Raw genomic sequence first — 18,271 nt, forward strand, 5'->3', positions numbered from 1 at the left:
AAGATTAAATGATTAAAGTAAAATTTGTTTGACATCACAAAATCAGGTTTACATCTTTCAAAAACATTTTTTGAACTATTTGTGTTTCAGAGAACATCTAGAAATGCTGATTGACCAACTGAAGCTAAAGTTACAAGACACCCAGAACAGCTTACAGATCAGCGCCTCGGAGCTGCAGGCCCTGCAGTGTGAACACTGCGCCCTGCTGGAGAGGCACAACAGGGTGCTGCAGGAGGCCGTGGGCAAGGAGGCTGAGCTCCGCGAGAAGTAAGCCAGCGGCGCTGGCACACGGGCAACAAGTGGACTTGTTGGCGCTCCAGCTGGGCACCCTTGGGAGGGTGTGGGCTGAAGTTAGGAGTAGGGTGTCCACACGTTGGTGGCTGCTTCTGCCTCAGAGTGCCCCCTCCTGCTGTGTCTGTACTTGGCTTTACCTGCTCACCCACCATTCTGTCCATTGTGCCCTCGTGGCCTTGCGTTGGAGGCCAGCACTTCTCCTTCTCTTTGGAGGACATTCTGGCAGCTGCTGATGGAGCCCTTACTTTCTTTGGAAACAAGAATTTACAGCAAGCCCTTGCTGTAGGACAGAGTTTACTAGAAGCACAGCGTGCTGGGGAGCACAGAGGCAGAGCTGTGCTCCCTGCCCAGGGCATGGGCGTCCTTGCCGACAGGGAGTGCCCAGGGGTGGAATTGCTTATGTAGACGCCATCTTCCAGTCTCTCTCTTCCTCTGGTGCTCGTCTTGCTTCATTTCCCACCCTGACCTGACCCAGGGCCCTCCTGATATGCTCGCGCATCCTTTAGCCAAGGTGGAGTCCAGTGCGGGGTCTCGAAAGTGGACAGCACTTATTACAGGATCGCACCCTGCCACCCCTCACCCCCGCCCTCCACTTCCAAATCCCGAGAAGTGTCTGCACATGTGCAGGGGAGGGGTGTCACCTCACCTGGAGAATAGCAGGCATGTCACCTTGTCCTTCAGCCCAGCAGAGCTTCATTTCCCTCTGCTCCTGCCGTTAACTCTTCGCTTGAAATGTCGGGGTAGACGGCCTCCAGTTGGCTCATCCAGGTCCCCCTCTGCCTCCTGCCTAAGTCTCCCAGGGCTATGTCTGGTCCCTGTCTTGGTCGAGCCAATGTGGAGTGGACGCTTATGTGGCATGGTCTCTCCCCAGGCTGTGCTCTGTGCAGTCGGAGAACTCCGCCTTGATGGCTGAGCACACGCAGACTGTCGATCAGCTCACGGCCCAGCACGAGGCCCTACGCGGCGGCTTCCGGGAGCAAGTGCGGCAGCTGCAAGAGGAGCACCGGAGGACGGTGGAGACGCTGCAGCAGCAGCTGTGCCGGCTAGAGGCCCAGCTTCTGGAGCCCCGCAGCGAGCCGGCCACGCGGAGTACGTATTTGCGATGGGACACGTGCACAGAGTGCATACGTGCAGTGGGAGTGCACACATGGAGTGTGTACGTGCAATGGGGACACACATGGAGTGTGTATGTGTGATGGGGGCGTGATGTCTAGCCACCTCCCCCCACACACACACAGTGACAAGACAGTGGGTGTTGTGGTCGGCGACATGGTGTCTGCTTGCTGAGTGGAGCCTTGGACGCTGAACCCCCTGCTGCTCTTGCAGCAGCCCATGACCCCCCCACAGGGTACCGACTTCATGCAGTTGGGTTTTCCTCTTTGACTCAAACACGCGGTCTTAAGCCCCTGTGTACAAATACAGCGTCCACTGCATCCATTTAGTGTTCTTTAACGTTTTTTCAATGGAGAAGGCAATGGCAACCCACTTCAATACTCTTGCCTGGAAAATCCCATGGACGGAGGAGCCTGGTAGGCTGCAGTCCATGGGGTCGCTAAGAGTCGGATGACTGAGTGACTTCACTTTCACTTTTCACTTTCATGCATTGGAGAAAGAAATGGCAACCCGCTTTAGTGTTCTTGCCTGGAGAATCCCGGGGACAGGGGAGCCTGGTGGGCTGCCGTCTCTGGGGTTGCACAGAATCGGACACAACTGAGGCAACTTAGCAGCAGCAGCGTTGTTTCAAACACATTTTTTTTTACTCAGAAATTCTAGAGAATGCTGAAATTGTAGGATTGTTTGGTCAAACACAGCATTTTCCCTTCCAACTTTCTAATTAGTGGAGCTTTTGTTCAGCCACACACACGACTTCATTCTGCTTCCTGGAAGCGATGAGAGCCCATCAGCCAGAACGAGGCCACATCTCAGTGCAGAGTATCAGCTTCATATTCAGTACTGATCCCTCATCATCAGGGTGATGGCAGTGACGGGTCACTCCTCAGGACCAAGCCAGCTTCCAGACAATGTAATGTAAACTGAGAACTATCAGAAGTGACTAACCAGGGAACACTGGAGTCAGGAGTCAGCAGTGGAACAAGCAGTGAGCAAATGGTCAGAGACCCGGGCAGGCGCTTCCACAGAGGGAACTGAAGCGGCCTAAGTGAGAGGTGAGGTTGACAGGCCTGGCCGGAACAGGCTCTGACTCCTTGGACCAGGCCGTGTAATTGCTCCGATCTTGAGCTTTCTTGGGGTTCATAAAGGAACTCCCTCGAAGCATTTTATGACTCTCCTTGTTGTACCCTGGGCTGGTGGCCAGCGAGCACAGCGCCCAGCCCAGGCAGTGGGATGGGTCAACCCACCCTGGATTCAGGACTCTTCTTGCCTGCACGCTGATGATGGAGTGGGTGATGGCCAGAACCCTCAGGGTGGGGTATGAGGCCCATGGTCAGCGAACTCAGAGCTGCCCTCAGCAAGGGTATGGTGTTCCAGGGTTTGCAGTGCTGGAGACACCCATCCCCTGACAGGCGAGTCTATTGGAGGGTTTCTAGAGCAGCCAGGCCTCTACATTTTACTGTCCAATAGTTTACCCTAACTCAGGGAGCAAGTGCTGCCTCTGGTGGTGAGTGGACTTCATGGTTAGAGTTCAGTAACTGGCTGGTTAGGGTGGTCTTAAAGTTCCCTTTTTCTGCATCTTTCCTTGTCTTTCAGTTATTCAGGTTCCCTGCCATGCCATTGGTCATCCTGAGTCATATTATCTTGGCTTGAGTGTCTCTGCTGGTGCCGAGTCCATGAGTCTGAGCATGTCCCACTTACTGTTTAAAAATCTTGTAACAGGCCCAGCTTCTTCCCAGCAACCTTTGAGGAGCCTTCGAGAGAGGAGAAGTGCAGACCTCCCGTTCCTGGATGTGCAGGTCACGGCCCGGGAGGAGGGGGAGGGGATGGAGACCACGGACCTGGAGCGCGGCTCTCCCACCAGCACCGCTGCACAGTCCCTGGAGCAGCTGCTCAGTTCTCCTGAAGCCAGGCTCGGTGCGCTCCTCTGTCTGATTCTGTCATCCTGTCTAATTAACGTCACACTGATTTATAAGTGCTCTTTTGAGCTACTCTCGGAAAAAAAATTTTCAGTATTCTCCTATTTTACAAATGGAAATTTTGACTATGGTCAGATTTGGCTTTCTGTTTTTGGCTTGTTGACTTTGAGCCTGTTCCTTCATGTATTATTTAAGTAATAATGCCCCCCTCACCTTGTATGAAATCCTCATGGAAGACCACTGAAATTACTGTCTCCCAGTAACTGCTGGTATTTCCTCCCTTATGAGCACAGTTACACCAGCTCCTAGGACGTGAACAGGTGCAGGAGGGTGAGCTGGTGCTGACCTGGTGGCCTCACAGCTTCCAGGCCAGCAGCCTGTTCCACAGCAGAGTCTGTTTTCCTTTGTCACATGCAGCCTTGTAACTAGGGCGTGGGGGTGGACCTGCAGAGCCAAGTGGCCATTCAAGGGTGTTTTCTTGCTTATCTGTTAAAATTTCCACTCGTGACCCCTCATTTTGGGAATTAACGTTGGACAATTACTTGCAGAGCCGCCTGCGTGGCACAACGAATTCACCAAAGAAGAGTTGGTTCAGAAGCTCAATTCCACCACCAAGAGTGCCGACCACTTAAATGGCCTGCTTCGGGAAACGGAAGCCACCAATGCCATCCTCATGGAGCAGATTAAGGTGGGGGACACTGCCTCCAGGAAGCCCTCCGCACTAGCTTGTGCGTCCTCGCCGCACCTTTGTTGTCATTTTTAAGGGCGTTTCGGGGGAAAAGAAGGAGACACAGCGTTCATCTTTCATGTTAACCCCTTTCGCCTCGCTTCTCTGACACCAGCTTCTGAAGAGTGAAGTCAGGCGGCTGGAGCGGAACCAGGAGCGGGAGAAGTCAGCAGCCAACCTGGAGTACCTGAAGAATGTGCTGCTGCAGTTCATCTTGCTGAAGCCGGGCAGCGAGCGGGCGCGGCTGTTGCCTGTGGTGGACACCATGCTGCAGCTCAGCCCTGAGGAGAAGACCCGGCTGGCGGCCGCCGCCCAAGGTGAGCAGGGCGCCAGACGGGGTTGTGCTGTGGACCAGTATGTCCCGTGCTTGGTAGGAAACGCTGGCTCTGCTTCCTGGGGACGGCAGCATGTGTGCATCCCTTCCACGTAGAAGGGAGCGTGCAGTGTCCAGTGTGATCTCCAGTTCCTTGAAACTGGACTTGGGACCCTAGTTTGGGTTCTCCCCGTGAGCTTGGTTTCCTTCTGTGCCGTGCTGTGTGTCGTGTGTCAGATGTCCTCGCTCTGACCCTCAGAGAGGAAGACAGTGGGCACTGTAGGCCTAAGGACAGGCAGGCGTGCAGCGTAGAGAGTAACCTTCTGTTTCGCCCCACAGGTGAGGAGAGCGGGACCCGCTCCTCGGGCTGGGCATCCTACCTGCACAGCTGGTCTGGACTCCGGTAGACTGACGGGAGAGCGCTGTTTATGAACCAAATAGTCTGGCAAAAAAAGGCTCATGTATGTCACTGTCATTGTGGTCTAAAACCATGGGTATGTAATTCACATCTCCGTGCGTGTATCCACGCATGTGTCAGGTGAATTGAAGAGGGGCTCAGCCCATGGTGAATGCCCAGCAGCTGGAGTGTGGACACGGCCGTGGCCCTGAGACTCTGTGCCTCTCCATTGCCTCCATACCCAGGAGCAACGCCCTGCCCTCCTCTGGACTCTCAGGCTGCCTGGGTCAGGGCTGTCCTGTGAATTCTGAAGTTAAATAAATTTTGGTACCATACCAGTTAGAATTTTGAGTTTTAAAAGAATGTTGTAAGACCATTTATCACAAGATCAGACTGGCAGGGCGATTGTTATCCTGGACAAATTGTTACAGAAAACTTGTGAGTTAGAATGTGAAGGAAGACGCTTTCCTGGTAAAGCAGACGTGTTTATGAAGGAACATCAAGTAAATGTGCTGCAGTCCACCCCCAAGTCTAAGTTAACATGTGACTGTGTCCTTATTTCCTTTAAAACTCCTGGGGCTGGGGGCGATGGAGAGGGCCCCACTCCACTGCTGGACGTTCACTGTGGACTGAGCCTCTTACAGTCCATCTGACGCATGCAGTGTGTGGACACACACAGTTTCGGACCAAACGATGAGCTGTTCTGTTTTCTCCAAAGTACGTTATCTCAGACTGGTTCTGTGGTCACAAGCCCTGGTCGCCATGCTCCCTGATGGGGCGCTCCTGGGGGGGTCTGCCCATATTCCTTTTGAGCTTCGGCAGCCTCTCCACCGGAGTCTGTCCAGGGAATTTGCTCAGTTTGTCCAGAGAAACTTTCCAGTGCCCTGGCTGTATCACTCGGCTTCCTGTCCAGAGGCAAGCCGGTGCTCACAAGTCCCGGCGCACCGGTCACTCCTGTGCTGCGGGGGGCCCCGGGGTATAGCTCCTGGTGGTGGTGGTGGTACTTGACTTGATGACTCTGAATATTCTGTGGACTGCGTCAAAAACGTGTTCTTAAATCATCAATGTGAAAACTCTATTTTTAATGTCTATTTGTTAAAAATCACCTCAATATGCTTGCTCTATGAAGTTGTTTCGGCTTCTAGTCCACCCTGTGATCTTCGGTCTCAGCTGGTGAACTGACTTTGTATTACGGTTATGGGAACATTGGTTTCCAGTTTACTTTAACTGAAATTTGCTGCTGACATGTTGAGTTTGTTCTTTAACAAATAATCTCAATATCTGACTTTCCTCTTGTTTCAGAAGAACAGACCTAACTAGTGAATGTATTAATGAAAATGCTTCTATTTCAGAGCTGACTTCTAAGAATTTAGTTTTTTTACTTGATAAACTGTGAATATGAGTATGCCAGAAGCATACGAGGTAACTGTTATAATATTTAAATAAATCTCACTTTCTCTCTAAGTCCAGGCTATCAACCTGTTTTGAAATAGGGGCTCTACCTATGGACATAATAACAAAAATGCCTTGTATGATCAGAAATTATTACTTCAATTACAGAAGGGATCCCCCTCCCTGGTTTCCACAATGAGAGGAAGTGTAATGATTATTTTAATATTTCTATTAAATGTGTTGGACTGTATATCATATTGTTAACACCTACTCTTCTGTTATGTTAGCCTCGGCTTCCTAAGGGTCTTGAGTTGGTTTATGAAATGGATTTTGGGTTCCTTCTCTGCCGTCTTGACCAGTTAGGACCTTGGACCCCGCCCCTACCCCGGTGCTCAGCTCAGGGGGCCTCAGGTTGCCTCAGGGTCCTGCGCATCTGTGCGTCCGACACCCGCTTTCTGGCTGAAGCTGGAGACCACCTGGCCCTTCCATGGGTGCTTCTCAAGTTCTGCCCTCTGTGGTGTGAGGGTCTCCCATACTACAAGCTCTGCTTACATTCCAGACAGTGTACATGGAGGCTTACATTCCTTTAAACAGAAGTGAACCACTCACCAGCAGAGCAGGGGTCCTGTACCCCCTGGTAGCTAATGATGAGAGCGAGAGGTCCCATGGAGACATGGCTTTGGTGTTCAGTGAACAGAGCACATGAAAATACTCGCATGTGGTTAGTAGGAGCTTGGCAGTGGCACTTGGTGCAAGACTTTTGTTTCATGTCCAGAAGCTTTCATGTCTTGAAATCAGCTGTGGCAGGGCTTCCCTGGTGGCTCAGTGGTAAAGAACCTGCCTACCAGTGCAAGAGATGCAGGTTCGATCCCTGGGTCAGGAAGATCCTCTGGAGAAGGAAATGGCAACACACTCCAGTATTTTTGCCTGGAAAATCGTATGGACAGAGGAGCCTGGCGGGCTGCAGTCAAGTGAAACTCACTCAGTCACGTCTGACTCTTTGCAACCCCATGGACTGTATAGACCATGGAATTCTCAAGCCTAGAATACTGGAGTTGATAGCCGTTGCCTTCTCCAGGGTATCTTCCCAACCCAGGTATCGAACCCAGGTCTCCTGCATTGTGTGCAGATTCTCTGCCAGATGAGCCATCGGGGAAGCCCAAGAACACTGGCTGTGCCGCCTCCAGGGGATCTTCCTGACCCAGGAGTTGAACTGGGGTCTCATGGGTTGCAGGCGGATTCTTTACCAGCTGAGCTACCAGGGAAGCCCTACAGTTGGTGGGGTGGCAGAAGAGAGAGTGAAACATGACTGAGTGCACACACCCCATGCCACTGGGTCAGCTGTGGCTTCAGAAGAGAACAGCCGACTGTTCAGGAGCACAGCCTGATAGAACTGGTAGTGCCTTCCAGCTGACTCACCAGTAGGTGATGAAGAGCATTTGGGTGTTTATGTATAGGTTCACCTGCCTGCAAAATGTGATTACATGGGAAAAAGAACCAAGTCCTGACATTGAGTTGTTACTGTTTTAAATAATAGGCTCTTGTGAGTTGACTGTGAAGAAGGCTAAGCGCCGAAGAATTGATGCGTTTGAACTGTGGTGTTGGAGAAGACTCTTGAGAGTCCCTTGGACTGCAAGGAGATCCAACCAGTCCATTCTGAAGATCAACCCTGGGATTTCTTTGGAGGGAATGATGCTAAAGCTGAAACTCCAATACTTTGGCCACCTCATGCGAAGAGTTAACTCATTGGAAAAGACTCTGATGCTGGGAGGGATTGGGGGCGGTAGGAGAAAGGGACGACCGAGGATGAGATGGCTGGATGGCATCACGGACTCGATGGACATGAGTCTGGGTGAACTCTGGGAGATGGTGATGGACAGGGAGGCCTGGCGTGCTGTGATTCATGGGGTTGCAAAGAGTCGGACACGACTGAGCGACTAAACTGAGCTGAACTGTGAGTTGAACACTGAATATGGTGTGGAAATGTGATTTCAGTTCAACAGTGCAGGTGACTGCCTGGTCTCCCATGGAGGACGGGCCCACTCCCACCCACGTGGTGCCCCTACCACGTGAGTCTGCCCTCACCCTCCTATCTGGGGACAGAGGCCACCCCCCTGTGAAAAGGCAAGGAAGCCCAGCCATAGTTATTTGGACCCAGATGCAGGGTTTCACCCTAGGTAAACCAATCAGTGTCTGACTCTGCAACCCCACGGACTGCTGCATACCATGCTCCCCTGCCCTTCACTATCTCCCGAAGCTTGCTCAAACTCACGTCCATCAAGTCAGTGATCCCATCAAACCATCTCATCCTCTGTTGTCCCCTTCTCCTCGTGCCTTCAGTCTTTCCCAGCATCAGGATCTTTTCTAACAAATTGGCTCTTCCCATCAGGTGGCCAAAGTATTGGAGCTTCAGCATCAGTCTTTCTAATGAATATTCAAGGTTGCTTTCCTTTAGGATTGATTGGTTTAATCTTGTAGTCCAAGGGACTCTCAGGAGTCTTCTCCAGCACCTCAGCTCAAAAGCATCAATTCTTTGGCGCTCTGCCTTTTTCATGGTCCAACTCATACCCGTATATGACAACTGGAAGAACCAGACGTTTGACCAGAGCTTTGACTATAGTTTACATGCCACACAATTCATTGTTTAAAGTGTACAACTGAATGGCTTTAGTGTAGTCATAGTGTTGTGAAACCATCTCCATGTTAGAAAATTTTATCATTCCAGAAATAAACTCCTTACCTGTGGGCAGCCTCTCCGCCACTAACCCTCCCACCTTTGACAGCCACTGATCTGCTATCTGTCTGTAGATTTGCCTGTTTGTGTAATGCCTATTACATTGCAACTAATTTGTTCCTAATCTCCAAATAATAACCAGGTAAGATTAAATGAAATGATACAGTAAGAGGCTGACTCAGCAGTGTCTGGTATGTAGGACACATATGATAAATGTTAGATGGTTTTAATTCCTACTTCACATGTATAAATAAAGCTTCCCAGGTAGTGCAGTGGTAAAAGAATCTGCCTGGCAGTGCAAGAGACACAAAAGATGCAGGTTCAATCCCTGGGTCAGCAGCATCCCCTGCAGTAGGAAATGGCAACCCACTCCAGTATTTTTGCTGGGAAATCCCATGGGCAGAGGAGCCTGGTGGGCTACAGCCCATAGAGTCGCAGAGAATCAGATACAGCTGAGCACATACACACACATCACATGTGTAATCACCAACCAGTTTCAGTGCATTCTGGTTGCTGTCACTACCAAGGAGATTAACATCACCCTTAACCAGTGAAGTCGTCATGGCTATAAATCTTTTTCTGAGGGATGTACTGAATTCTAAATGCAAAATTAAAGATGCTAACGTCAATGACATTTGGGTCATTCTGGCTACTCCTTTCCTAATTAGCAAAAGCCATCTTTTATTTTTTAAAGCAATTAAAAATGTAAGACATATACAATAAGTGTTAGATGGTTTTATTTTCCACTTCACATGTGTAATTCAGGCTTCCCTGGTGGCTCAGATGATTAAGAATCTGCCTGCAATGCAGGAGACCCAGGTTCGATCCCTGAGTTGGGAAAATTCCCTGGAGAAGGTAACAGCAACACACTTCAGTATCTCTCCCTGGAAATCCAATGGACAGAGGAGCCTGGCGGGCTACAGTTCACGGGGTCACAGAGGCAGACACAACTGAGTGACTAATGCTTTCATGTTTATCCAGATTACAGTTTCAGCTAGCCATATTTCTTGTATCTTTCTTGGCAACTTAGAAGAAAACAGGCATTTGGTTTTTTATCAACTTTAAAAAGTTGATGCTGTTTCTTAACCTGTTTGCTATAGATACAGGGTGTGCTTTCCTTGAGGGGCTCTTGAGAACTGGCCATGGCTTCCTGTTCCTTTTTCTTCACCCCACCTGGCTACCAGAAGGCCACACTCCCTGGACAACCCTTCTGTTTCAACTTCAGTCTTTATTCTCACTAACTTCCCTGAGGGAATGGGTCTGTGCATGAAGCCTGACCTACCAGGCTTCAGAAAAATCTCCATTATCTTGGAATGTATTTTCCGGTTGCTTTGTTTGAGCTTAGGTGTAATTGTGTGACTCACCGCACCAAGGAGGGGAGGATGAGGACGAAAGTCTAGTGGAGCAGACAGAAGAAAACAAGACACCACAGGCTTTCAGAGAAAGGGATTTTTTTTTTAATTAAAATTTATAAATATGAAAAATAGTACCTGTACCACGTCAGGTTCTACAAAGAGTCACATCTGCTAAGAGCATTGTTAATCACAGTTGATTGCCTTCGATATCTTATTTGTACACAGAAGCATGCTTTTTATTATTTCTCTTATGACCAAAGTAGAGGTTAGAATTAAGACCCATTCTGAGCAGTCTAACAGTTTATTTCAGTGCAGTTTAAGATTATAAGAAGACACTCTTTCCAAAGAGTGAAATACAGGTTTTCACAAAGTTTGAATCTGTAGCAGTCTGTGGAACAATGTATCAATATACTTTCTACATCAAGCATAATTAGTAAAGCTCTACATTTTGTGATATAAAGTGATCCTATTGTAAGCTGAAAACTCATGTTCAGCACTGGATGGTGTCCAATGTTTAATTCCTGTGATTCATTCTGAGTTTCTGACTGAGATCACTCTCTGGCCTTGCACGTTTCTCCTGGGACCCATAAAATATGCAACTAACTTAATTTCATGACTGTACTATTTCTGCTTCCTTTCCTGGAAAAGAAATCATTCAGATCAGCTTTCAAACTACCTTACAGACGACAACTTTGAAATATTTTAAAAGGAGCTCCTCTATTCTAGAATTGCTCTAATACAGTAGTCACTATTCACATGTGGATATTGAAAGACTGAACTGTAGTTATTCCAAACTGGGATATATTGTAAGTATAAAATACACACCAGATTTTAAAGGCATATGAAAATAACTTGTTTCTTTGAGACAGCTAAAAAAACAGAAAAGTTCTGGCAGGAGTGACCAAGAGAAGGAGAAAGATGACACATATATAAATAATCTCATTAATAAACAGGAGACATATAACAGATGGAGGCTTCCCAGGTGGCGCAGTTGGTAGAGAACCTGCCTGCCAATGCAGAAAACACCCTGGAGGAGGAAATGGCAACCCACTCCAGTATCCTTCCCTGGGAAATCCCACGGACAGGGGAGCCTAGCGGGCTACAGTCCACGGTGTTGCAAACAGTCAGATGCAACTGAGGTACTGCGCAGGCACACATATAACAGATAAAGTAAAACTTTAAAAGATAGACTAAACAATTATGTGAAATGATTTTGAAACTTTGGAGATAAACTAATTTCTTTAAAACTTGAAATTTACTCGATATACTGTTAACCTATGATAATTGTGTAGAATTTAAAAGCTTGAAAAATCCTATAACTGGAATAGAAATTGAAATGGTGCTTAAAATCTTCTCAAGAAGAAAACACAAAGTCCAAATGGGTTTGCAGTCATGTTCCGTCAAACTTTGAAGTAATAACTGTCCCTATTGGTTTACTCAGGCAATAAGAAAGGAAATGTTCTCCAAATTATTCTAGGAGACCAGCATAAGCCCTGATAAGCTTTTCTCTTCCCTCAAATGGCAGCATACTAAACAAACTTCCCCCCTTGTTTTATTTCCTAACTTAAAATTTATCTTGGAGGTGGTTGTTCAGTTGCTAAAGTCATAGAAGTCATTCTTTATTATTACAAATCATCTGTCTTATTTAACTGTTGTGAAATATACATAAAATTGACCTTAAACATTTTTAAGTGTGCAGTTCAGTAGCATCAAGTATATTCACATTGTTGTACAACCTCCAGGGCTTTTTCATCTTGCAAAACTACAAGTGTATCTGTCAATTAGAACTCCTGACTTCCCCTACCACCAGCCCCTGACCGCCACCATCTACTTTCTGTCTCTGAGTTTGACGCCTCTGGGGACCCAGTATTTGTCCTTTTTCATCTGACTTATTTCGCTCAGCATAGTGTCCTCAAGGTTCATCTGTGTTGTAGCATACATCAGAATTTCCTTGCTTTTTAAGGCTGCATGATATTCCATTCTGTGGATGGACTCCATTTTGTGTATCCATTTCTCCATCCATGGACCTGTCTCCACTTTTGGCTATTGTGAACAATGTTGGGAATGAACATGGGTGTACAGATATCTCTCCAGCTCTTCAGATGTCTGCTTTCAGTTTTTTGGATATATACTCAGGAATGGGACTGCCGGATCATATAGTAGTTCCATCTTTAGTTTTCTTGAGCTTTCATACCCTTTGCCACAGTGGCTGCAGCAACTTACACTCCCACCAAAAGTACACGAGGGCCTCAATTTCTCCACCAAAACAACATCTTGGTCAGCACATGTTGACAGCAGCATCGCCCTGGACAGGTTTCCCTGGTGGCTCAGACAGTAAGGAATCCACCTGCAATGCAGGAGACCTGAGTTTGATCCCTGGGTGGGAAAGATTCCCTGGAGAAGGGAATGGCAACCCTCTCCAGTATTCTTAGCTGGAGAATCCCGTGGACAGAGGAGCCTGGTGGATTACAGTCCATGGGTTTGCAGAGTTGGACACCACTGAGTAATGCTTTCACTTCACTTTCCTCCTGGACAATAAGGTGGTTCTGATTTGCATTTCCCTAATGACTAGTTCAAGCTGGTTTTAGAAAAGGCAGAGGAACCAGAGATCAAATTGCCAACATCCACTGGATCATGGAAAAAGCAAGAGAGTTCCAGAAAAACATCTGTTTCTGCTTTATTGACTATGCCAAAGCCTTTGACTGTGTGGATCACAACAAACTGTGGAAAATTCTTCAAGAGATGGGAATACCAGACCATCTGACCTGCCTCTTGAGAAATCTGTATGCAGGTCAGGAAGCAACAGTTAGAACTGGACATGGAACAACAGACTGGTTCCAAATAGGAAAAGGAGTACATCAAGGCTGTATATTGTCACCCTGCTTATTTAACTTACATGCAGAATACATCATGAGAAACAATGGGCTGGAAGAAGCACAAGCTGGAATCAAGATTGACAGGAGAAATATCAATAACCTCAGATATGCAGATGACACCACCCTTATGGCAGAAAGTGAAGAGGAACTAAAAAGCCTGTTGATGAAAGTGAAAGAGGAGAGTGAAAAAGTTGGCTTAAAGGTCAACATTCAGAAAACGAAGATCATGGCATCTGGTCCCATCACTTCATGGGAAATAGATGGGAAACAGTGGAAACAGTGTCAGACTTTATTTTTCTGGGCTCCAAAATCACTGCAGATGGTGACTGCAGCTATGAAATTAAAAGACAGTTACTCCTTGGAAGGAAAGTTATGACCAACCTAGATAGCATATTCAAAAGCAGAGACATTACTTTGCCAACAAAGGTCCGTCTAGTCAAGGCTGTGGTTTTTCCAGTGGTCGTGTATGGATGTGAGAGTTGGACTGTGAAGAAGGCTGAGCACCAAAGAATTGATGCTTTTGAACTGTGGTGTTGGAGAAGACTTGAGAGTCCCTTGGACTACAAGGAGATCCAACCAGTACATTCTAAAGGAGATCAGTCCTGGGTGTTCTTCAGAAGGAATGATGCTAAAGCTGTAACTCCAGTACTTTGGCCATCTCATGCGAAGAGTTGACTCATTGGAAAAGACTCTGATGCTGGGAGGGATTGGGGGCTGGAGGAAAGGGACGACAGAGGATGAGATGGCTGGATGGCATCACCGACTCAATGAACGTGAGTTTGAGTGAATTCCAGGAGATGGTGATGGACAGGGAAGCCTGGCGTGGTGCAATTCATGGGGTCGCAAAGAGTTGAACTCGACTGAGCAAATGAACTGCACTGAACTGAATGACTAGTGATGTTGAGCATATTTTCATGTGCTTATTGACTATTCTTTTTTTTTTTTTTTTTGACAGAGGTGTTGCAGGTAGAAACTGATTATTTAACGTCCTGGTTAAACAAACGTTCTGAATTGCTCTTAAAAGCAAAACTGCATTGGCCGTCCTGGTACTACTGTTGTGGCCATTTCTGTACCACTGCGGCACGCCCGCTTTGCCCCACCCCATTCCTCCTTAAGGAGCAGGTTTACCCGCTGGGCTTTAGCCTTTCCTGAGAACCATCCTAGAATAGGGGTCTGCAGCGCTGCTGAGACTCCAGGAGTGACCCCATAGCCAGGACCTGGTCAGAGTTGACTTCTCAGCACCAACACCGGCCACTTCCGCGGCCCACAGATTGGGGTGTGGGGACGGCGGAGCAAGAGGGAGGGTGAACCGGCCCCGAAACCAGAACCGGCTTGCTGCATGGGACCCCTGGTCCCCTGGCCAGTGTCCAGCACCGGGGAGGGCGGGGCCTCGGTGCGCGGGGCGGGGCCTATCTGGAGGCAGAGTCGAGATTCGAGCGGGCGGTTCCGGAGGGCCGGGCTGGAGGGGCGCCAGTTCCGGGAGCGGGGCGGACAGGGCCGGGGCCTAGATGGAGGCGGGGGCCGACATCCGGGAGGGCGGTTCCGGGGGCGGGCCAGGCTGGGCGGGACGGCTTCTTGGTGGGCGTAGCCTTCGCGGCCCCGGCCCGCCCCTTCCTGCCCGGGTGCGCAGCGAAGAGGAGCGGCGGCGGCTCGGCGGCAGCGACCGGAGCGGCGCGGGGACGCGGTGCTGGTTCGCGGGGCCGCGGAGATGCTGGGCGTGGCGTCAGGAATGACCAACAGGTAATATCGCGCGGGTGGTGAGCTCGAGGCTGGAGCCGGAGCCACAGCCACGTCGGCGGTGCTGCCGCCCGGGGCGGCCCCTCCCTGCGGCGCGGGCGGACAGGCCTGCAGAGCCCGGGGCCCAAGTGGACCGCGACCCGGCCCGGCGCTCCTAGCCCTGCTCGGGTTGCAGGAGGCGTCCGTGAGGGCGAGTACGGCTCAAGGCTAGAGATTTACCGGGTTAGAAACGGAACAGACCTTAAAGGATATTTACTCATTCATTAAATGTAAAATGAGTCTGTGATCTCAACGTGTATAACGCATGCTTCATGAAAATAGCGTTTTCCTAACAAAAAATTCAGTGCGACGAGAGCCGTGCTTGTACATTTTGCAAATCTCCTAAATGTGTGCATTTCCCTGCCTCTTCTGCCTTCAGTCCGCTGCTGCCCATTTTGCTTGAAATCCGAAGAAAACCCTCTCCTACGCAGAGATGCGGTTGAAAGAGGGAGCTTTTCACGTAGTTGCGGTATTTTCTGTTATTACTCCAAAACTGAGTAACTTAATGTTTCTTAAACGTGAGTTCGCTGTGGAGTCCTCAGTCTCACCGGGAGCTTTTCACTCGCGGTGACGCTGAAATTCTCAGCGGGCCCTGAAGTTCAAAGGGGCTACTTGCTCCTGATTGTAGCAGGCATGTTCCTTGGTTGGAAGTGTTGATTCACTGAGTTAGGCAGATCTTCCAAATGTTGGCACATCTCTTTATACAGTGTCACTAAGTAACATTTGTTAATATCACTTGTCATCCTCTCCTTAGAAGATCTTTAGGTTTGAAACTGTCTCTCAAGCTCCAGGCAGTGGAAAGAAGTTTTCCAACATTCTCATTCTCAGTTGGAAGCTTGATTTTTATTATTGGTAGGAAACTCTTGTCAATTGTTTTCTTCAAAGTAACAGACTCGCTTCGTTTAGTTTCAAGAAATGTCTGCCAAATACTAGTCTAAAAACCATAGTTTGTTATTCTTTCTGGTAAAAATGGTAGACCATGAAAAAAACCGTCTGATTGAGTGGTCCCTGGGTCACCCTCTTGCTTGCCCTGCAGACAATTGTCCTACTGTGGTGAGCAGCCCAAGCGCTTCATTCATCACAAGAAACAGAACAGCAGGTCAGAGGTCGAGATTTAATAACGTCAATAATTGTTACTGCTTCATTAAGGACAATTTTTTGTTTCTAGAAAAATTTATTGAAAATTAAATGGATACAAAATTTAACATGTATGTAAGGTATGAAGAATGACAGTACAATGGATACAATATGACTTGAGTATAACCATCTCCCTTTATTTTCTTTGGCTGCACCACATAGCATGTAGGATCTTAGTTCCACAACCAGGGATCGAAACTGCACCCCTGCGTTCCTGCATTGAGAGCGCAGAGTTTTAACCACTGGACCACCAGGGAAGTCCCTAAGCAGGTCCCTTTTAAGAGCCTTGCTTATCTTCTGATCCCATCACATTGCTATCCTGAATTTTCCTTTAGCAGTCCCTTACTTTTTCTTTTTTCTTTTTTAGTGCTAAGTACATTCGTAGTGTTGTGTGACCATCACCAGTATCTATCTCTAGAACTCGTTTTTCTTGCAAAAGTGAAACTACTTCCCATTAGACAACTTCCCATTTCCCTCTCCCTCCAGCCCCTCATCACCCTCCTTGTATTTTCTGTCTCTGATTTTGACAATTCCAGGGACCTCATGTAAATGGATCATCCTGTCTTTGCTTTTTGTGACTGGCTTATTTCACACAGCATATCATCCTCAGTGTTCATCCATTCTGTATTGTGTGTCAGAATTTCCTTTCTTTTAAGATTGAGTAATACTCCATTGTATGTTTATACCATTTATTTGTTTATTTACTCATCCTCCAGTGGACACTTGGGTTGTTTCCACCTTTTGGTTATTGTGAATAATGCTGCTTTGAAAATGGGTGTACTTTTTTTATTTGAAACTTTTATTGAGATAATTGTATTGAGGGGGCAGGGTTTCCCTGGTGGCTCAGCAGTAAAGAATCCTCCCTGCGATGCAGGAGATACAAGTTTGATCTCTTAGCCATGAAGATCCCTTGGAGAAGGAAATGATAACCCACTCCAGTATTCTCACCTGGGAAATCCCATGGACAGAGGAGCTTGGTGGACTACAGTCCAGGGGATCCCAAAAGAGTTGGACATGGCTTAGCGACTAAAGAACAACAACAATTTTTTTGTTTTATTAATTTTTTATGTATTCATTTATTTATGGCTGCTTCATGTGGCGCACAGGATCTTAGTTCCCCAACCAAGGATCAAACCCCTGCAGTGGAAGCGGGAGCTTCTTGGCATTATTATGAAAATGGTTTTGATCCCCAGGCTTCTTAAAAAGGTCTTGGGAACCTTCCAGGGTTTCCACACCACCCTTTGAGAACCACTGTTAACATCATCTGAAATCAGGAGGAAGGTAGAGATTCTTGGAATATTTAAAAAGAAGTATCTACAAAGAGTTCTCTTAGAAATGAGTGTCGAGTGCTTGTTGTAGTGAGTGCTTTCTGTTTGGGAGGAGTTTTAGTGGGACTTGAAGAACCGCTATGGGAAAAGCAACTTTTGCTTTGAAGGATTTTTCTAGGGCACAATGCCAGCGTGTCATGAAGGGGTGATGCCCTGGTGGGGTTTCTTCTAGATCTTCACTGCCCTGTGCCTGTTTGCGTGTGAGGAAACCATGCTCTTAGTTTAACTGGTGAGAAGTTGGCAGTAGGGAAGATGGCTCCGTTAGGATGTCGTGTGCCCTGCAGGCTTAGGATGTGAGGACCACGGTCATCACCCCTCTTTCATTTGGGATGGCCTTGAACTAGTTCCTGGACGGTCTTTCTCCTGCTGAACGTGGGTGGCTTTCCCTTTCCTCCCCAAAGCGGGGAGTATCTTCCGGCCCTCCTGAGGCCCCAGGGGCTACAGGTTGGGGGAGGCGGATCCAGGCTGATGATGGAAGCTCCAAGCTTTCCCCTGGAAGCCTCTGTATTCAATAGTCCTGTGTCTGTTCTTCAGACAGTCGTTTAAGTAAACCTCAGTGTAGGTCATGTTCTCAGCTAGGGCTGCACTTAAATAGAAGGAGAAGCATCTCAAACCATTCGTCGATTTTACATTTCTCCTAATTGTGCTTTAAGCTGTGGTTTCCCACCCACAGGAATGTCCTCTGCATTACACGCTGGCCTGTGGCCAGGTTGTTTTCCTAAAGCTTCAAGTTATTTGAGAAACACGAGCTGGGGTGCCCATTGCCACATTCCGTGGACCCTCCACCAGCCTTACGCCTCGTGAGATGTCCCCTCCTCTCTTGTTTCGTCAGATGTTTCCACACAGGAGCTCATGGGAGGGGGTTCATTTTCCTGTATCTTTTTCATGTCGGAGCTTATTTGCCTTGGCGAGT

The 18,271-nt window shown here is 48.1% G+C and overlaps 2 protein-coding genes across 2 annotated transcripts in view; both read left to right on the forward strand.

Moving 5' to 3' along the window:
- GCC2 (GRIP and coiled-coil domain containing 2) overlaps positions 1 to 6,402 on the forward strand; it is a 36,367-nt gene extending 29,965 nt beyond the window's left edge. The window contains exons 18-23 of the mRNA XM_027966782.2: positions 91 to 267; positions 1,166 to 1,383; positions 3,127 to 3,321; positions 3,872 to 4,011; positions 4,166 to 4,367; positions 4,703 to 6,402. Coding sequence (XP_027822583.2) covers positions 91 to 267; positions 1,166 to 1,383; positions 3,127 to 3,321; positions 3,872 to 4,011; positions 4,166 to 4,367; positions 4,703 to 4,770 — 1,000 coding nt within the window. The 3' untranslated portion in view covers positions 4,771 to 6,402. The remainder of the gene's footprint in view (positions 1 to 90; positions 268 to 1,165; positions 1,384 to 3,126; positions 3,322 to 3,871; positions 4,012 to 4,165; positions 4,368 to 4,702) is intronic.
- An 8,331-nt stretch (positions 6,403 to 14,733) lies between these two features.
- The window catches only part of LIMS1 (LIM zinc finger domain containing 1), an 81,596-nt gene continuing 78,058 nt past the window's right edge, over positions 14,734 to 18,271 (forward strand). Inside the window, exon 1 of the mRNA XM_042246092.1 lies at positions 14,734 to 14,857. Coding sequence (XP_042102026.1) covers positions 14,826 to 14,857 — 32 coding nt within the window. The 5' untranslated portion in view covers positions 14,734 to 14,825. The remainder of the gene's footprint in view (positions 14,858 to 18,271) is intronic.

This window comes from Ovis aries, chromosome 3, assembly GCF_016772045.2.
Source record: "Ovis aries strain OAR_USU_Benz2616 breed Rambouillet chromosome 3, ARS-UI_Ramb_v3.0, whole genome shotgun sequence".
Lineage (NCBI taxonomy): Eukaryota > Metazoa > Chordata > Mammalia > Artiodactyla > Bovidae > Ovis > Ovis aries.